Here is a 19960-nt window from a genome sequence, read left to right as displayed (position 1 = left end):
AAATTAGGAACTTTATAACACATTCTATGGTACTCTTTTAAATTTACTATAATTTCACACAAGTGGTGTATAATGGCCTATTTAATTAGCCTACATACAATTTAAAAGAGGTTTTCATTCTAACTTATTCCCTGACACTTTATGAGGGAACCTGAGTCTCATCATTACAGAAATAAAAGGCCCACTCTCCTAAAGAACATTAAAGTGTTTACAGATATTCTGTTATTTTACATTTATAATTATTGTTAGGACAAAAATTGTTACTTTTAAAACATAAAAATGTGCATTCAGTCAGTAATTAGAAAATTAGAATGGGATCCCTGTTATAAATTTATGTCAGCTGGGCACGGTGGCTCACACCTGTAATCCTAGCACTTTAGGAGGCCAAGGTGGGCTGATTGCTTGAGCCCAGGAGTTTGAAACTAGCCTGGGTAATATAGTAAAACCCCATCTCTACCAAAAATACAAAAAATTAGCTGGGCATGGTGGTGCATGCCTGTAGTCCCAGCTATTCAGGAGGCTAAGGTGGGAGAATCACCTGAGCTCAGGAATGAATGAATGAATGAATGAATGAATGAATGAATGAATGAATGAATGAATGACTTTAACTGTGAAACACAAAATAAAAATCGTTAGTATTATTAAAAATAAAACACAAAAAATAATTTCATTAGTAATTTAAAATGCAATCATACCATTGACAAAAATGTTCCCATTGCAATGGTAAACCCAAAGATTAGAAATAATTTTATCATCTATTAATAAGACCCTTCACTGATTTGCAGGAAAGCCTAGGGTCTCTTTGGGTTACGTCTACATTAGATGTTAAAGGCTGCTGCATAAAAACACATGCATACCATAAGTGGCAACTGTATAATCTCCACTTGACTAAATAGATCATGGTACCTCAGACCATAAAAAGCTGAATAAACACTTATGATGTGGATTTGATTCACTAATAAATTCTCACTCTGATGTTCCCACTCCCAGCATCCCAACATCATTTCTTCTTTCATTCAAAGTGTTCTATTATCTAAAAGTTAAAGGCATTAAATCACCTCTTTTACATTGCTAATACAAGTAAAATTTTTCCTGTATTCATCAAGCTGTATATTATCAAGTTACATTTCTTTCAGAGATGTAATCATGTATTTTCATTATAATATCTAATTAAATTTTTTAGTTATAACTCTAAAATTCATGTAGAGAAAAGAAATGGGAAAATAATCATGACATTTTGAAAAAAGATCAATGTGTCCCACATACATGTTCTTCCTATATGATTTGTCTTTTTATTAAAATACAGGGTCTTGCTCTGTCACCCAGACTAGAATGCAGTGGCCTATGTGGTCATTTTAAGTGCTCTAAAGCTACAGTGTTTTAAACAATATAATGCAAACCCATGAACACACTGACAAATCAGTGGGAAAACTCGACTCAGGGGCTGGAATACACAAGAATGTATTAATAATATAGGCTGAAATCACTTTGAATATAATCAGGGAAGGAAAGTTTTATCAATAAATAATGCTATTTAGCCATCTGAGGGAAAAAGCATGTTAAAGTCTTCTGCTACATATCAATAATAATATTTATAATTATTATCATTTATTGAGTATTACTAAGTATTAGGCCCTGTTGAAAATACTTTACAAAAATTAGTTTAGGGCTGAGTGAGGTGGCTCATGCCTGTAATCCCAGCACTTTGTGAGGCCAAGGTGGGCAGATCACTTGAAGCCAGGAGTTCAAGACCAGGCTGCCCAACAGGTTAAACCTCATCTCTACAAATAATACAAAAATTAGCTGGGCATGGTGGCAGGCACCTGTAGTCCCAGCTACTTGGGAGGCTAAGGCACAAGAATCGCTTGAACCCAGGAGGCAGAAGTTGCAGTGAGCCGAGATTAGACAACTTACCTCCAGGCTGGGTGATGGAGTGAGACTCTGTCTCAAAAAAAAATTAGTTTATGTAACTGTGATAGTTGGTGTGTTATCTCCACTTTACAGATAGGGAAGCTGAGGTTGAAAGAGATTAACCAAGTCAGCATGGCTACTAAGTGTTGGAGCCAGTAATCAAATGTTGGTAGTCTGCATTCTTAACCACTATACTCAAGCACGTAAAAACTCAAACCATTGTTGACGAAGAAAGTCAAACTCTGAAAAATAGTTGAAGAGATGTATTCCGAACCAAATGTGAAGATCATGACCCGTGACATAGCCTCAGGACGTCCCGAGAACCTGTGCCCAAGGTTGTTGAGTTACAGTTTAATTTTATACATTTGCGGGAGACAGATGTTACGGACAAAAACATAAATCCATACATGTAAGGTTTACAGTGGTTTGGCCTGGAAATGTGGGACATCTTGAAGTGGAGGGTGGGCAAGGAGGGCAGGGCGGTGCCTCCAGGTCATAGGTGGATTCAAATATTTCCTGACTGGCATTTTGTTGAAAGAGTTAAGTTTTGCCTAAAGATTTGAAGTCAGCAAATGCTGACAAGAAGTGCTTGGGGTTAGGATAAGGGGGTTGTGGAAGCCAAGGTTCTATGTAGATGAAACCTCCAGGTAGTATGAGAATAGATGGTAAATGTCTCTTATCAGATCTTAAAAGGTGCCAGACTCTTAGTTAAATCTCTCCTGGATCAGGAAAAGACCTGGAAATGGAAGGGAATTATCTACAGAATGTAAATTTTCCCCACAAGAGATGGCTATACAGTGTCATTTCAAAATAGGTCAAAGAAATATATTTTGGAGTGAAATAGTTCTATTTCTTTCAGGGCCTTCTCTCTGTCATGTGATGCTATACTAGAGTATGGTTGGGATTTGGTATCTCACTGCTACAGAGAATCTGTTTTGTTGTCTTAAGATCTATTTTAACGTTAATGCTGGCCTGTTGTGCCTGAATTCCAAAGAGAGGAGAGTATGAAGAGGCAGGTCCGACATCCCCTTCCCATCATGGCCTGAACTCGTTTTTTAGGTTTCTTTGAAATCTCCTTGGCCAAGAGGAGGGATCCATTCAGTTGTTTGAGGGGCTTAGAATTTTATTTTTTGTTTACACCATAAAGCAGTAGAAGAAAATAGACTATCTTTTTGATCTCTGGAAAGGGAAGGAAGACCCTTCTGAACTTTAAAAGAATGGTAGAAATTCTGGATAAAAGTATAAATGTATTTTATGATATAGTACTTTAAAACCTTCAGATTAAACATTCATAAAACTTAAAAAAAAAAAAAGTAATAAGCTGGGGAAAATATTTGTCACTCCTCTCACAGGCCCAGGGGGCAGAGCTGGTTCCTCCTCGCTTTTTTGTTCTGCCTCCTCTTTCTTCTTTGAGGGGATCTCAGAGCATCATGCCCAGCTTCAATCATGCCCAGCTTCAATCATGCTGAGTGTTGAGTCGGGGAGATGGGGGAAGGTTAGGTCATAGATTCCTATGTCTAGTGTTGGGTCACCTCACCCATACCACCTCCTCTCTTCATCTCATGCATGAAGAACAAGAAATAAGATGTTCCGTCACAAAAAATAGTTGTGTATCAAATGAAATGTGAGTCATTCTTAGTTAAAAAGAAAGGAAGGACTGAAGGAGGAAAGAGAAGGAAAAGAAAGACAAGAAACAAAGAGAAAAGAAAGAAAGAAAAAATAATGCCAAGAATCTATCTCATTAAGATTTGATCTGAGTTGTAGATCAAGGAGATGAACTATTTTAAAATTCCACTCTCACAAAAAAATCAGCCTTAATCCAAAAGGTTTTTCCTTGAAAATAAACTAATCATTCTTTGTTTCCTAGACACACACTTTACTATTTTACATTTCATTTGGTATTGACCGTAAGCTCCAGGACATGTATGTAGGGAATCTATTTGACATTTCTATTTCAAAAGCTTTCACATGAGAGGATGAATCATTCACACTTAATTCCTGAAGATAAGATTCCATTTGCTTTAACTCTCCATTTGGTTGCATTATATTCTACTACAAAAAAAAAAACACTTTTTCAAATAAAACAAGGAATAAAAAGAGAGTTTGGAACCTGTTGCAGTTTGTGAATCCCTACTTTCGTTTCATGAGCTGAATAAATTATGGCCCAGGACAAAGAGTTCCCATGATTTTTTTACACAGTGTTTTTAAAATATAATTATTATCTCACATTTCAGAGTTGTTTGAAAGAAAATGAGAGAACCCATACATCCAAGTTCTATAGGATTTCTTTATTACTTCATTAATCAATGATTACAGAATGATGTAAGATCAAAGAAAAGATCTAGCTTTCTCACTATCAGCTTTTAATCTGAATAAGGGAAACAGGACTGAGAGAAAGCACGAGATTTCTGCCAGAATGGATAGGCTTTCGTTGCTAATTTCAACTATGGACTTGTCTCAGTTTAACCTTTTGAATAATTCTCCATGAATCTAGCTTCACATCCTTGGTCACTTGAGAAAAAGATAAATCAGGAACTGAAGAAATTCAGAAACAAATTTTGACCCCAATCCAGCTTTCTCGGTGAAATATCTTTTTAATTCTAAGGCAGTATACTTCTATAATGAATAAACTTTTCCCAACAAAAATGAATAACCAGCCATTACCAGCTATTAAAATAGGTATTTTTACATGCTGAAAGTGACAAGTTTTATATATTACTTTGAGTTTGTTTGGAGGCAAAAAAAAAGCAGCAGCAGGAGGGGGATAGGAGGGATCACTGTTGTTCTTTGCTAAGTCGTGTTAAAGTGGAAGATGATGATGATGGAGTCAGACCAGTAAAAAGGTCTGGGTACAGATCCAACTTGTTAAAAGTTGCCTGGGGAAGAAGGCTGTAAAAAGATAAAACTCTTTTAACAACTATTCCAGAGTGATGTGTTATTAGATACTTGGAAAAGTTGCAAAGATCCATTAATGAGGCAGCTTTGTTTTATATGGCTGAAAACCTGATGTCAGTTCTTGAACCTATCATTTCAAATAATTGCTCAGTGGTCTCTGTGATATTCTCAAAGACATATCCTAACTCAAGAAACGTGAAGGTGGTTTTCAGAAAAACCTCTTTGTTAGAGTTGGACTTGGTTTCTCCTTATTTTCTTGGTGTTATGGTTTTCTATTGCATCATGACAATAGTGAAGACACAGAGGAAGGGTCTGAGCCAGAAGACACGAGCGAGGAACTGGACAAAGTCCAGGGCTGGCTAAGGCAATAGGATCTTATCTGGGGGTCTGTTCACTATTGCACTGAGTTATTTATTCTTTTTTCTTATTCTATTGTCAAGATAAGGCAACTGGTTAATTTTGCTACCCCATTTCTCTTGGATAACTACCCCAAAACTTAGCAATTCAGAACAGCAACCATTTTATCATATCTCGCCATGCTGAAGGTCAGGAATTTGGGCAATTCTTCTGCTCCCTGTCACTTCAGCTGCGGTTGGTGGACTTCAGCTGACTCTGAGCTTGTTTCAGAGGTCCAACACACACATGCCTGGCACCTTAACAAGGACAGCTGGAAGTCTGAGCTCAGCAGAGCCCATCTCCCCCTCCATGTAGTCTCAGGGTCCTCGCAACACTTTTGCTCCAGCAGGCTCAAGGCTCCTGTCAGAAGCCAGACCTGGAACTGCAAAACATCATTCTAGCCACACTCAATTGATCAAAGTAGTCACAGGTCAGCTCAATTTAAGAACTCAGCTGAAGAAGTGGTAAAGCATTTGCAGCTCTCTTTTAATTCACCATACCTGATTCTCTTCTAAATTGTAATTGGCCAAGCCGTTGCAGTGGCTCAGCCTTAGAAGGCCAAAGCAGGAGGATGGCTTGAAGTCAGGAATTCGAGACTAGCCTGGACAACATAGCGAGATCCCTGTCTCTACAAAAAATATTTTTAAAAATTAGCCTGGCAGGGTGGTGGGCACCCATAATCCTAGCTACTTGGGAGCCTCAGGTAGGAGGAGCCCTGACGGGAGCACAGGTGTTTGAGGCCGCAGCTATGACTGTGCACTGCACTTCAGCCTGGATGACAGAGTAAGACCCTGTCTCTAAAGAAGAATTCTTCCTGCTAGTATTTAGCTTCCAAACCTCCATATGGTATGAGAGATATAAATCATTAACAACCATTACAAATGATCAAGTTTGCTGTTAATTAAAGATGTGCAGAGGTAAAGATAGGGGTGGCACTGTACCTTATGGAAGTGGCAAATAAGAATAAATAATAAATTCTAACACAGGCAAGCATTCATTGATAGGCACTTGGTAGAAACTTCTTTTTTAAGGCACTTCAGCCACCTATTTATTCCCTGATCCAGTAATCCCACTCAAGATAATTAATCCAGAAAAATCATTCAGAAAGAGAAAAAAATTACATGTACAAACAAGCTTATAGGTGTCTTATTGACAACTGTGAAACACTAGAAATGATGTGAACATAGAAAAAAGATTCAAGTAAATTATATCAAAATCTTGTTATACTGTGTAGCCATTAAATTGATAAGTGCCACGCCCATGTAGAAACATAGGAGAGTATTTTTAATGTAAATAAAGCTAAAATTTAAAAATTGTGAGTCATATGATTATAGTCTATTCAGACTATGCCTATGAGAATAAAAACAAGAAAAGAGGGAAAAAAATAGATTTTGTTGAAGTGATCTTTTTAAGTTTTATTTTATAATGTTTTAAAGTTCTTTCAAGAATAAACATTTTTAAACTTAATGACTGTCCCAGACCACACCTTCAAGATTCAATAAACATGCATTAAATGCCTCTGGCCTTGATAACATGTAAAAATCTATTTATAGATACAGACACTAACAAACATCTTTACATGAATAAAATACATATTTTATACTTTTATTTTGGCCTATCACATGACAGGGTACAAGGTGATATAATGGGAAAAGGCTCTACCAGGAGTTGGCAGCGCTGAGCCATGGTCCAGACGCCCCAGGTTCACTGGAGACCAGGCAGAGGATGTGGCAAGATGCCAGTTCTCAGGTTCCCAACTGGAATATATGGGGCAGAAAGATCAGCCCATAAAGCCCTCCTTTAAATTATTGAATCTAGACCTCTAAAAGTATTTGCTTTTAATCTGTGGCCTAATTCATGGCTAGCTTGAAAAATAGGAAAATGATCAGAATGTAGTGTGTTATTAGCTTTAGCCAATTAAGGTAAGGTAAGTTTACACAGTACATCTGTGTAAACACAACTCTTAGAATTATGCTGACTGGTTCGTCACCGGAATTCCCTAGAGATTAAGAATTCCCTAGCCAATTAAGGTAAGGTACATGCATGGTAACATACATGAAAACGCCAACAAAAAGACACTTCATTCAACAGGTATTTATTCGGCATTTGTGGTTCCAGGTATTGTGACCAACATACAAAATGTCAGCCCTTATGAAGCTTATATGTTTTTTTTTCACTTTTTTTCTTTTCTTTCTTTTTTTTTTTTTTCCAGACAGGACCTACTCTGTTGCCCAGGCTGGAGTGCAGTGCCATGATCATGGATCACTGCAGCCTCAACCTCCCTGGGCTCAGCGGATCCTCCCACCCCAGCCTCCCAAGTAGCTGGGACTATAGGCACGCACCACCATGCCTGGCTAATTTTTGTATTTTTGTAGAGATGGAATTTCACCATGTTGCCAAGGGTGTCAAGTGATCACCCCTTCAGCCTCCCAAAGTGCTGGGATTGCAGGCAAGAGGCAACGCACCCAGCTGGGAACTTATATTCTAAAGGAGAGGGGAGAGCATAGATGATAAACCAAATAAATAAATAGAGCATAGTAGTGCATTGGGGGAAAATGAATCAGGGTGAGAGAAACAATTCTAGAGGGGGAGTTGGCAAACTTTAGGTTTTCCGGGGAAGGCTTCCGTGGAAAACTCCAAGTGAGTAAAAACCTGAAGGAAGTGAGGAAGCAGCTCTGAGGACACCTGTGGGCATTCTCACAGGGGTGGGAAGCCACTGGGGGGTTTGGAGCAGAGGGTGCTATGGTCTGACGCAACAGCCTCACTCCAGTTGCTATGTTCAGAGTAGGCTGTGGCAAAGCAAGGTGGACATAGGGAGATCAGTTAGGAAGCTATGACCATCATCAAGGTACTGCGATAACAGGCACGACGGTGAAAAGTAGTTGCCTTTGGATATATCTTGAAGGAAGTTGTTGCAAGATTTGCTGAAGGATTGGATGTGTGGTGGAAGAGGAGTAAAATCTAACCCAGCGTTTGGGGCCAGAGATGGTAAAAACTGCAGAAAGGTTTAGTGGCAAGGAAAACAAGGGCTGATTTGGGAGTGTTTAGATGCCTATTAGGTGTCCTAGGGGAGCTCGCAAGTAAGCAGTTGGAGATACAAGTCTAGAGTTAAAGGTGAGGCACCAGGCTAGAGGTATAAATTTAGGAATTACCAGTAGATGGATAGTTAAAATGATACTAAAGCCATGAGACTAGATGAGATCACCAAAGGAGAGCGCATAGATAGAAAAAACGTCTGAGCCCTAAGCCCTCAGATAAATCCAGTGCTCAGAATTTGTGGAGAAAGCAGGGTCCAGCCAGGTAAATGAGAAGGAATGGCCAGTAAGTCAGAAGGAAAACTGGGAGACTGTGGTGGAAACCAAGTGAAGAAAGCGTTTCAGAGAGGAGGGATTCTTTCTGGAACAGCAGTTGTCAGTGGTGGAATCTACACTTGCAGATTTTCCATGACAATTGAAGATGTCATAGATATACAGAGAGAGATGTATATACATACTGACTAGATGGAAGGCTGTTTATAATCGCACCTCATAAGAAAACCATATTTGTATGTCAGTGTGTTGTGCCATTATATTCCAAATAGAAATCAGTTTTGAAACATCCAGTGTTTCATGGTTTCCATACCTTTCCCCACCTTCATGATCACAAATGATTGTTTCTAATTGCTCTTATGGTCGTTTTCCCCTTAGTTCATGGAGATGTTATCAAGATCTGTGTGATTATAAATGGAAAATACTCTAATTCTCAGCGAGTGGGTTAATGAAGGAGCAGACTGATCGTGAATTATTTGCTAAACTAGACTGTAAAAATGACTTTTACTTATTTGTGAATGGTGAATTTACATTGGATTATGGATGTGTAATATTCTGGGAACTCATGGCACTTTATAAAAATGAAGCTGGTCTGTGAATATGTTCACCATAAGAACATGTTGACCACATTTTATTCCTTAAGCCACTTTTCACCCCAAATCCTGGCAGGGAAATCAGGCTTTCTTACTCTCTATTGAAATAGGGTGTTTTATTTAAATCACCTTCCCCGGTAAACAACCTGAGAGAAGGGAAGAAGAAATAGATGTAACTCCGTTGACAGCCTTGGGATATAGACATCCCGTCTCCATTCCTCTTAGCTTTTACTGGGTATCAGGCTGCCAGTTTAATAAGGGAACAAAGAAAAATAAACAACGATTTTTATCCCACTGGACAATTTATGGAAATAACCATAAATTTGAAAATTTAATCTTGGTTAGATCATAAAAGGATTTTCTTGGTCTGTTTGCATAGCTGTATTTTATCCCATTTTGAAATAATCTGGACTTTTTTGAGATTTTTATTGTACACAAATCTTATTTACCCTAAAAATCTTTTATAAAACATTTCTCCAGCAAATTGTGCTATATAGTACGCCATGTGGCATCATCATAAAATACACAAATCTGAACATGCTCATCTCTAGGGAATTCTGGTGAAGAATCAAGTCAGCATAATTCTAAGAGTTGTGTTTTCACGCATGTACTATGTAACTGTACTGAGACAGTACACTAAATGTAACTGATGGGGCTCGTCTTGGTGGATATGGGTAGCTTGTATGTTGCCTTGGCTTTATTGATTAATCTTCTACATTACTTTGTATGTGCTGCAAACCCATGAGCACCTGTCTCCAATGCGTTTGGTCTGTTTTACAGCCTTCTTCTGGCACTATCTAATGAAAACTATAAAAAGAAAATGTTTCTTTTCCACTACAGCAGCAACAAAAATTTCAGGAATGAGGCCACAAAAATACCATACCACATCACAGGCCTCTTCTTAATAGTAAGTCTAAAAGCAGTTAGCATCAGACCATCACATCAGGTCAAAGAGCATAGAATTTCTAAACCAAACCTTCCTTAGACATAACATTTAAATGTGATTATTATCATTAAAATAGTGAAGTAAAAAATAAGGTGAGCATAATTTCTTATTACCAGATAGTTTTTTGACTGACATAATTGTTCAGTCACATTTATGTTATATATTCTGTATGAACCATTCTTTTCTGTTAGATTGTAAACCCTAAAGGTTAGGAACCAAAGTATTTTTAAATAAGTTTTATCTACTCTAGCACAGGGCCATAATGGGAGTGATATAGTCCCTCTTTAACATTTACCACAAATAGGTATTTACTAAAACTGCCACCTGGTACAAGCCCACTGTGCTCACATTTTGGGGGTGAAAGAAGGGAGGAAACAATGGAATATCTGTGGTTATTATTCACTCAAGGATATCTAGGCCCACTTCATAGATAATGCTTTAAGGTTTCTTTTTTTATTTTATAAAGAGGAATAAGATATGACTGTAACAAGTACGAGCAGCTTTCATGATCCCTCCCATCCATCCGATTTCTCCCCCAGCTTAAAAGACATAGGCACAACTGTCTGTTACTGCCACATTCTAAACTCTCTTAAGATTTCACTAGACCAAATGGAAGACCTCAGACTCAGGCCTGCCAGGCAATTGATTTCCAGATGAGTGGAACTCTTAAAAGCCCCACTTGTGGCCGGATGTGGTGGCTCACGCCTGTAAACCCAACACTTTGGGAGGCTGAGGCAGGCAGATCACAAGGTTAGGAGATCGAGACCATCCTGGCTGACACGGTGAAACCCCATCTCGACTAAAAATACAAAAACAAAATTAGCCGGGTGTGGTGGCGGGTGCCTGTAGTCCCAGCTACTTGGGAGGCTGAGGTGGCAGAATGCTGTGAACCTGGGAGGCAGAGCTTGCAGTGAGCTGAGATCCCACCACTGAACTCCAGCCTGGCAGCCTGGGCAACAGAGCGAGACTCTGTCTCAAAAAAAAAAAAAAAACCCCACTTGGTTTTCATATCAAGACTCAGAAAATTCCTAAAAAGCCAATTACTAGTATTGGCAATGGGGAGGAGCTTCCCAGCACTTACAATTTTTGTTTAATTGAAATACATTTAAAATTTCCTAACAACGTGGTTCCATTACCGTTTTTTTCAGGTACAGAGCAGTTGCCTCCTGGAGTCGTGTTCAGGGAATTGGGATTCCTTTGGTAACTGCCATTGAAATTGTCTCCATCTGGATCCTGTCCTTCATCCTGGCCATTCCTGAAGCGATTGGCTTCGTCATGGTACCCTTTGAATATAGGGGTGAACAGCATAAAACCTGTATGCTCAATGCTACGTCAAAATTCATGGAGGTACTAAACGTTTAAAATGAATTAACCGGGGAAGGGAGGAGGTCCTCTGTTAGACTCCACCATCTTGAGATTTGATGACATCACCACAATGCCAAGTGTGGTTTATTCTGTCAAATATTCCTCAGTTGCATGAAAAGTAGTTAAACCTGTGTCTAGATTCTTGAATAGAACAGTTATTTTGGCTTTCACTCTTGTATTATACCACAATGGTAGACACATCTGTTATTCTGCACCAAACCACTAAGAATACGAAAGCAAATTTACTAAGAAAGAGGGACTAGGGGTGTGTGTGTGTGTGTGTGTGTGTGTGTGTGTGTGTACACATATGCTATTTGTTTTTGAAATAATGAATACAACACAACAATTTCCATCTGGAAGACATACTGATGTTTATCTTATGTCACTTAGGGAGAAGCATATTTCTCACATTCTTTAAAGATGAATTTACTAATTCAAAGTAGAGAGTAGTACTTACATGTACTTATATTAGAATGGTTTCTATGTCTAATATACAAATAATATAAAATTGTAGAATTTTTAAAAGAACATTTTGGTTTAACAAATTCAGTTGTTTTTTTTTTTAATACACCTGACCATATTAATGTTTTTCTGAAAAGCTTAATCACATGACTGAGTGTTTTGGGAAACCGATTTAAAATGCATCTTTTTGCAAAACTAGTTACATGTGGACTGAGGAGGAAAACCAAAGGGATAACTATTTCTCTTAAATCAGCGTAATTTAGTGCTTTGATGTAAGTTTCATGTAGCTCACATTCCACATGTAATTATTTACAGACATCTCAAGGTATGCTTTCCCAACTTGGAAAATTCACAGAATTCATGGTTTTACAGTTGACCAGTTATCCTGCTTGGAAATTCTTGTTTTAAAATTAAAAGTGCTCATGAAAACTGCCAAACTAACAACTTAAAATTGAAGTTTCTTATTGGGTCAGTCTTCAAAGTGAAAAACAAAGCAGACAGTAGGAGATTGTCAGAATTTGGGCAGTGTGAATAAGCAATCTAGATATTCCAGATGCAAACATTAGAGAAAAGAGGTTCACTGTAAGAAGAAGCTTACTAATCCTTAGAGCCGGACAAAATGAAATGGGCTGTTTCTTAAAGACGGAGTCTCCTTTCTAGACATGTTCAAGTAAAGGGTAGCCACCCTTCAGGCATGGGTGGACTAGACGGTTGTAGTAAAGGGTATGAGTTGAACAGATAATTTTTTAGAGTTCATTCCAAGTCTGAAGTCCTGTTCTTTTTTTCTAAATTTATTTCCCCTCTTTTTTCTATTCTTGCTCTTCAACTTTACCCTAGACTGATGAGAGACCCCTCTCTACCCATGTGGATGACATCAGTTCCAAAGAGATGCATTACCCGTTTCTCTGTGGGCCTTTGCCATGGAGGGGGCAGGGGACTCCATTCAGCCCTCTCAAGGGTCAGCCTCCAGACCCTCTGCAGCTGCTTCTGGGTCATTCATACCCAGTCAGCAAGTGCACCAGGAAAAAGAGGATACAAAAGAAGGGAGAACGGGTGCTCAAAGGAGTGTTCATGTTGCACTTCAAAAAAAAAAGAGAGAGAGAGAATGCTTCTGACTTTTTATAAGTTCAGGACTGAAATCTTCCTACAGTGTGTTGGGAACAGGGAAATGTTTATGTAAGCAGTTTAGAATAAACCAACTCCTTTGGGAGTTTGCATTTAACCTGAGGATAGAATTCAGGGATCTGTGAACTTGGTTGGAAAAGAAACAACATGTTTATTTTCACTAACTTCTAACTGAATTTATCATTTCCTTCCATTATGAATGTACCCAACAAATCACCATAGTGTTTAACAGTATCATGACTTTTTCAGTAATAAAAATAGCAGACATTTTCTTACCATGTAACACTTGTGTAATCTCGAAATATTATTTATGCTGATCAGAACTTCAATACTTCAATAGTTCGGTAGTTATTAGAGCCATCATTAAGTTTGTTATTTGTGAATAAACACAATATTACTATATCAAAATTTAATTTCTAATATTTTGATAGCTGTGCTTTAATGTAATTGGTTTCCATTGCAATCTTATGTATTTTATTTTATGCATGTAAAAATATTATTCTCAGAAGGGATTATAGTCTTTACCAGACTTCCAAAAGGGTCTGTGGCATAAAAATAGTCAAGAACTCCTCCCCCAAATTTTTTGTCTTTGGGAACCATTTTTAGATTGTTTTAATAGACATGTTATAAATGCAGCCCACTTAGCCTCTTTCTATATTCAGAAACTGTCACATTTTTTACAGAGCAGCATGATTTTTTTTTTTTTACTGTGGGAACTGCATTGTCCTTAGTAAATTAACAATCTGAAGAAGCATTATAAGGAAAGAAAAAGCATTTCTTCCCAAGTTGGTGATTAATTTCATGGGAAGAAGAATTTAGATATCATTTTTCATTTTCCATTTTTATAGGGTATTAAGTTTTCTTCTTTAAGCAGACATAAAACTGAATAACCTTAGTATTTATAAATCCCACCCAGTTAGATAATACCAGATATGGCCCAGTTGAGATATGCAGCCTCAATCGTTTCCAGGTGGTAAGTATTAAAGGAGGGAGAAGAGTATAGTTATTGATGTTCAAAGTGGCTGGCTTTGAGGTCACATAGCAGGCATACCAGGCAGAGGGTTAAACCCTATTAACCAAAGCTACACAGACAAGCCATTCATAACCTTCACTGTTACAGGTTAAATACACTTTCACCACAATAGTCAAAAGTAAAGCAGGCACTAACAAAATGTTGAGGTTCATCAAGAAATAAAGATAAACATATATATTCTTTTGTCTCAAAATCATGTTTTATGAGCTTTAGAAGGACATTATTTTTATTGATTAGGGCTCTTCCATTGTGTAGTTGAAACCTTCCATCTATGAAAAGTATCCTTGTCAAGATAATTTTTGAAGTGCAGTTTCTTTTTGTGTTGTTTAAAGCCAGGATAATTTCTGAAGTTTCCAATTTAATTGAATTTTGAGGACCACTCCCAAACCCATTACTGCAACAAAAGAGCATGATTTTAAAGACGTTTGGCTGGGCGCGGTGGCTCAAGCCTGTAATCCCAGCACTTGGGGAGGCCAAGACGGGCAGATCACAAGGTCAGGAGATCGAGACCATCCTGGCTAACAATGTGAAACCTCGTCTCTACTGAAAATATACAAAAAACTAGGTGGGCGAGGTGGCGGGCGCCTGTAGTCCCAGCTACTCGGGAGGCTGAGGCAGAGGAATGGCATAAACCCGGGAGGCGGAGCTTGCAGTGAGCTGGGATCTGGCCACTGCACTCCAGCCTGGGCGACAGAGCGAGACTCCGTCTCAAAAAAAAAAAAAAAAAAAAAAAAAAAGACGTATCTGCAAGTTTAAAGACCTTAAAGCTACCAGAGGCACAGCACAGTTAATTGACATGACTCTGCTCCTCTTTTTCTCTTTTTTTTTTTTTTTTCACTTTGAAGTTCTACCAAGATGTAAAGGACTGGTGGCTCTTTGGGTTCTATTTCTGTATGCCCTTGGTGTGCACTGCGATCTTCTACACCCTCATGACTTGTGAGATGTTGAACAGAAGGAATGGCAGCTTGAGAATTGCCCTCAGTGAACATCTTAAGCAGGTAAATCCCCTAACATCATGAAAATCTGGCCAGGACTGGTTAGTCCTTGACAGCAGCAGGCCTGCAAATACCATCTTTAGTAGAATTAGCCTGATTTCCTAAAATAAAAATACTATCTTGTAACTGTTTTCTTTATGGTAATCGTGTTAGAAATTTCTTTTGTAAAATGGGAAGCCTGCTTGTGAAACAAGTGGTCCTGAAGGCTGGGCCCAGAGAGAGAAGAACTATCCCTCTATTTTGCCAAGAGTGTACTGAGCATGTGTGTATGTGAGTTCATGCATTGAATTGGGCTTAGAACTGTACCAGGACACAAAGAAGCATATGACTTTCTCCCCATGCAGATTTACAGTCTCATTGTAGAAATAAAATATGCATGCAAAACAACTTGAAAATAGAATCACAGGTGTGGTAAAAGTAGCCTGTGCTATGGAAAGCCAGGAAGGGTATGAGACAGAGTCATGGGGAAGCTGTTCATGGATGAGGGGGATTGAACCAGACCTTGGAGGCTAAATGGGATTTGATGGGGAAGAAGTTGACAGAAAGCATTTCAGGTGGAAGAACAGGAGTCTAGTTAGAATGTGGAATAGGAACCATGCATTTGGGGAATGGGAAAAAGGAGATGAACCTCTCCAGAGCAATGTCTAATGTGAGAATTATGCTAGGAAATGGGATCGTGTACATTAGAAGAGGTAAAATGTTGGAAGACCCAAAGTTCTAGAAGGAATTTGAACATATCAACAGGAGGCTAATGTTGGTCCCTCCTGGGTGAAATTAGAACAGATAAAGCTGTCGTCTTTCAAGGGCAAAACTAGACTCATACTTGGCTCTCTGACCTTGGGCAAATTGCTTAATCTCTCTGAACATCTAGTTTCTCATAATATGTATGTAATAATACATCATGGGGATTACCTGAGACATATAAGATGCCTAACAGCACCCAGCGCCTACTAGGTATTAAACAAATGTTAATTTACATTAATTCTAGGAGTAAACCTAGGACTTCAGGTAAGTTCTCTATTGCAACAAAAAGTATATAATGATGGTCAACAACACCAAAAGTTAATGTAAGTTGTTGATGGAGTCTGTAAATCTGCCTTATATAGTTACCATGTGCAAGCATCATTCCTCATCAGCAACTCTTTTGAACTACTATACTGATTTTTCTGAGCTTCAGCTTTTCATCTGTAAATTGAGCATAATATTTGAATCAATAGTATTATGAGAATCAAAAGGATGAAAGTGTATGCATGTACTTTATAAAATCTAACATGCCATACAAATGGTAGCTATTATCTTTCATTGACATTTAGCAGGATGATTACATTGAGAAACCTTAGTATGACTTTGCTCAGGCATGAAAGTTTCAAATACTCCAGTTGCTTAATATGTTTACAATTATTTCCTCTCATCCTTGGAATGGAGGTAGTTAGAATGGGTTTGTGGAAAACAGTGTTTTAAAATACGGATTTTTACATTCGTGCCATGATTGAGACTGTTTAAGCTATGAGTGGTATTTGCTGTGGAAATAATTAAATAAGGTTTAGGAACAATTGTCATATGCTGTTTCATGATTACATAGCATTTTTTAAGTTTTTAAAGTGCATGTCCATTTCCATGTCTTTTTCTTATTTGATTCCTCCAAGCACCCTGTGAGATTGGTAGGATATATATTCTTTATTATATAGGTGATTAAGAGGTTTGCTCAACTGAATGGAGATTAGAACCCAAGATTTTGCCCTCACACAGTTAAAGTTCCTTTTGGTGCCCCTCAAAGCTGTAGCAAATCCTAAGAACAGAAGAGCAAGGGTAGCTGGAGGTCCTGCAGATGGGTCTGTGGGAGAACCAGCATAGAGCACAAAGCCTTGCCTTCTTGACTAATACTCTGGGGGGCTCATAGTTTTGCTTCTTACTTGGTTGTCTCTAATTTCTCCTCATCGTAATGATGACAGTTTTATCAATCAGGGGTTGTGTTTAGATGCTGAGAACACAAAACCCAAAATAACAGTTGACCAAGAAGGAGTTTATCTTTCTCCCATAGCAAAAAGTTCAGACATCATGATTTAGTGGTCAAGCCAACTTAGAGGCCAGGTATCTACTGTTTTGCTGACCTTTCCTTCAGTCTGAGAAGACAGTAGCAGCAGCTCTACTTTTATATCTGATTTCCAAGCAGCAAGAGGGGAAGAACAGAAAACAACACATCGTGGGTGTGCATCAAAGGAGTGTCCCTATACTTCTCAGTAGCTCTTCCAGAAACCCATGCAATGGTTTCTATTTCATCTAGTGGGTCAAAACTGTGCCAAGTGGGCATGTAGATAATTAGGCCAGGTTCCCCAGCTGCCTTAACAAATCAAGACCTGAGTGATGGTAAGGAAGACAGGAGACTGGATATTGGTTAAGCAAATATCAGACTATCAGGGCAGTGTACTAATTACTACCTTTTAAAAGCGTTATCCTCTTTGAATATGCACTCAAGAAAGGTAACCTCTCCCCTAATACACTGCTTTTCTATTTTTCTGGGCACACTATCTTTCTGGACACACAAAATGACCCTTTAAAAAGAGCCCCCATTCCTGAAGATTTGAATATTTTATTTCTTCCCTCAATCATTACTCCAAAGCCATATCCCAGCTAGCCCAATGACTATGAGAGGTTAAAGAACTCCCAATTCTTTGAGCTAGATTAGCGAGTTATCAAAACTGCCCCAGAATATTTTTGAATGGCTCAGCCAATCATGTGAGTTTATTATAGGCTTCCCAGACTTAATGTTATATGTTTCAGGTTGAGCCAGCATTACCCTTCCAGGCGCTGTTTTTAATCAGTTTTATTTGGACATTAGCTGATCCCAGTTCCAGACAAATTGCATTTTGTGTTCCTAGTCAGGAACACAAATGCATGAAATATAATACTCAAATAATGCACGCCAATGAATAGTTGCAGATAATTCCTAATTTATAGTTTTTCTGATCCTGAGCAGACTCAAAGGCATGCAAACCTTCCATGAAGTCAGTCCAAGGTCAGCATGTTCCAGATTTTCTAGTCCTCACTGCTGATAATACTTTACCCTCATCCTTCTGCTTGCAAACAATATATAATATTTTTATATGTCATTAAGAAACTGCATGTCATTAAGAAAAGAATTTAAAGAGCAAAAAATCCCAATAGTAACTGTGTTCAAGATCAGGAAAAGGAAAAAACATACTGCTATGACTTTTCCTTTTCTGCTCCCCACTCCTATTTTGTTTTCCCAAGGTCTTTGTTGATTTGTCCATGCATTATAATGTGATGTTCAGTCTCCTTGCCTGCCGTGCCATCATTAATGCTAATTAGTTACCTGTTATTAAGAGCCATTAGCTAACCCTTTCCCCCATGCAGTCACACCCCACCCCCTTACACACACACACAGGCAGACTCAGCCACCTACACACACACAGCCGCAGACTTAGCTGGCTCACCTCCAGCCAGTTTCCACCTCTCTCTTGGCATATAACCTCTGTCCTGGCGCTAATAACCAACCTGAGGTCCCCATCCTTCCTGGAAGCTGCCCAGAAGCATCATTAGCAATTCCTTGGTTAGAATACTGACCTTAGAATCTTGAAGAGGTAGAGACACTGTAAGCCAGGCTGTTCTCCTGGCTCTTCTTTGAATTATTCTTTCCCTGTTGTCTGCTACTTCCTGGTACTGTAGTTCTTGCATCTAGTATAAAAACACTAAATTCGTTGTCCTTTTTTTTTTCTCACTTTTCTTTAGCGCCGAGAAGTGGCAAAAACAGTTTTCTGCTTGGTTGTAATTTTTGCTCTTTGCTGGTTCCCTCTTCATTTAAGCCGTATATTGAAGAAAACCGTGTATAATGAGATGGACAAGAATCGATGTGAATTACTTAGGTACGATCCTATGTACTCGCTAGAAAATTGGAGTTTCTCAGATTTTCATTTATAATACTTTTAGAAAACCAGCTACTCTACATGCCCATTAGCCCTGAAAATTAAAAGCGCAAAGCTGATTTTTTGTCTTTAGCTGACATAGCCTATAACTGATCCCAAAATTTGTGCAAGCCACGTCTGTTATCTTGCCACTCCCCTCCTGAGGCTGTGCATAAGGGTTTGAGCTAACCAAGTAGTGATGTATCTGTAACTGTCCTGCAAAACTGAAACTGCCATTTAAACAGCCACTTTTTACAAAATTCTAACTGCCACCCACAAGAAATGGCTTCTGGGCAAGAAAAATGCTTATTCTAGGAATAAATGCTAGTTAGCAGATTTTAAAACAATATTTTCTAATTATTCTACACCATTTTCTTTTGCTGTAGTTTCTTGCTGCTCATGGATTACATCGGTATTAACTTGGCAACCATGAATTCATGTATAAACCCCATAGCTCTGTATTTTGTGAGCAAGAAATTTAAAAATTGTTTCCAGGTAAGATGATTTTTCAAGTATTTTTTAAAGACAACAAAATGAGTATATTAAACAGTCAACAGACACAGCCAATTCCAGCTGTAATAGTACTTTGATCAGCTGTACTCCTTTTTAGCAGTGAAGTGAAAATCATGTTTTATTACCCAGAAAGAGAGTCAGATTGTCGGCATAACAGAAAAGCAGTTCCTATTTAGACAACCACAGACAAAGAGGTTAAAATCAAAAGGACTAAATCACATGCCAGTTTAGAACCCTCCTTTTAGAGAGAAATGTTTCAATGTATGCTCCCGGCCACACAGAGTACACAAGACCTATTCGTACCTTACATTGTCTTAGACTTGAACCAAAGTCTCAACAAAATATAAACTCTATTGTTAAGAAAGCTCTCACTGATTAGACCATCCTGGCCAACATGGTGAAACCCCGCCTCTACTAAAAATACAAAAATTAGCCAGGCGTGGTGGCAGGCGCCTGTAGTCCCAGCACTTTGGGAGGCTGAGGAGGGTGGATCAC

The 19960-nt window shown here is 38.5% G+C and overlaps 1 protein-coding gene across 3 annotated transcripts in view; it reads left to right on the top strand.

The window, feature by feature from the left end:
* EDNRA (endothelin receptor type A) overlaps positions 1-19960 on the top strand; it is a 63801-nt gene that overhangs the window by 39850 nt on the left and 3991 nt on the right. For 2 of the 3 annotated variants that reach the window (XM_011956764.1, XM_011956744.1), the window contains 4 exons: positions 11198-11396; positions 14880-15032; positions 18780-18913; positions 19339-19447. In XM_011956764.1, coding sequence (XP_011812154.1) covers positions 11325-11396; positions 14880-15032; positions 18780-18913; positions 19339-19447 — 468 coding nt within the window. In that variant the 5' untranslated portion in view covers positions 11198-11324. The remainder of the gene's footprint in view (positions 1-11197; positions 11397-14879; positions 15033-18779; positions 18914-19338; positions 19448-19960) is intronic. The other variant, XM_011956753.1, reaches the window with a different exon arrangement.

The sequence above is a fragment of the Colobus angolensis genome, unplaced genomic scaffold, assembly GCF_000951035.1.
Source record: "Colobus angolensis palliatus isolate OR3802 unplaced genomic scaffold, Cang.pa_1.0 Scaffold111, whole genome shotgun sequence".
NCBI lineage: Eukaryota > Metazoa > Chordata > Mammalia > Primates > Cercopithecidae > Colobus > Colobus angolensis.
Note: the sequence above shows the minus strand (reverse complement) of the source record. Positions and strands in the feature narration are given on the sequence as shown.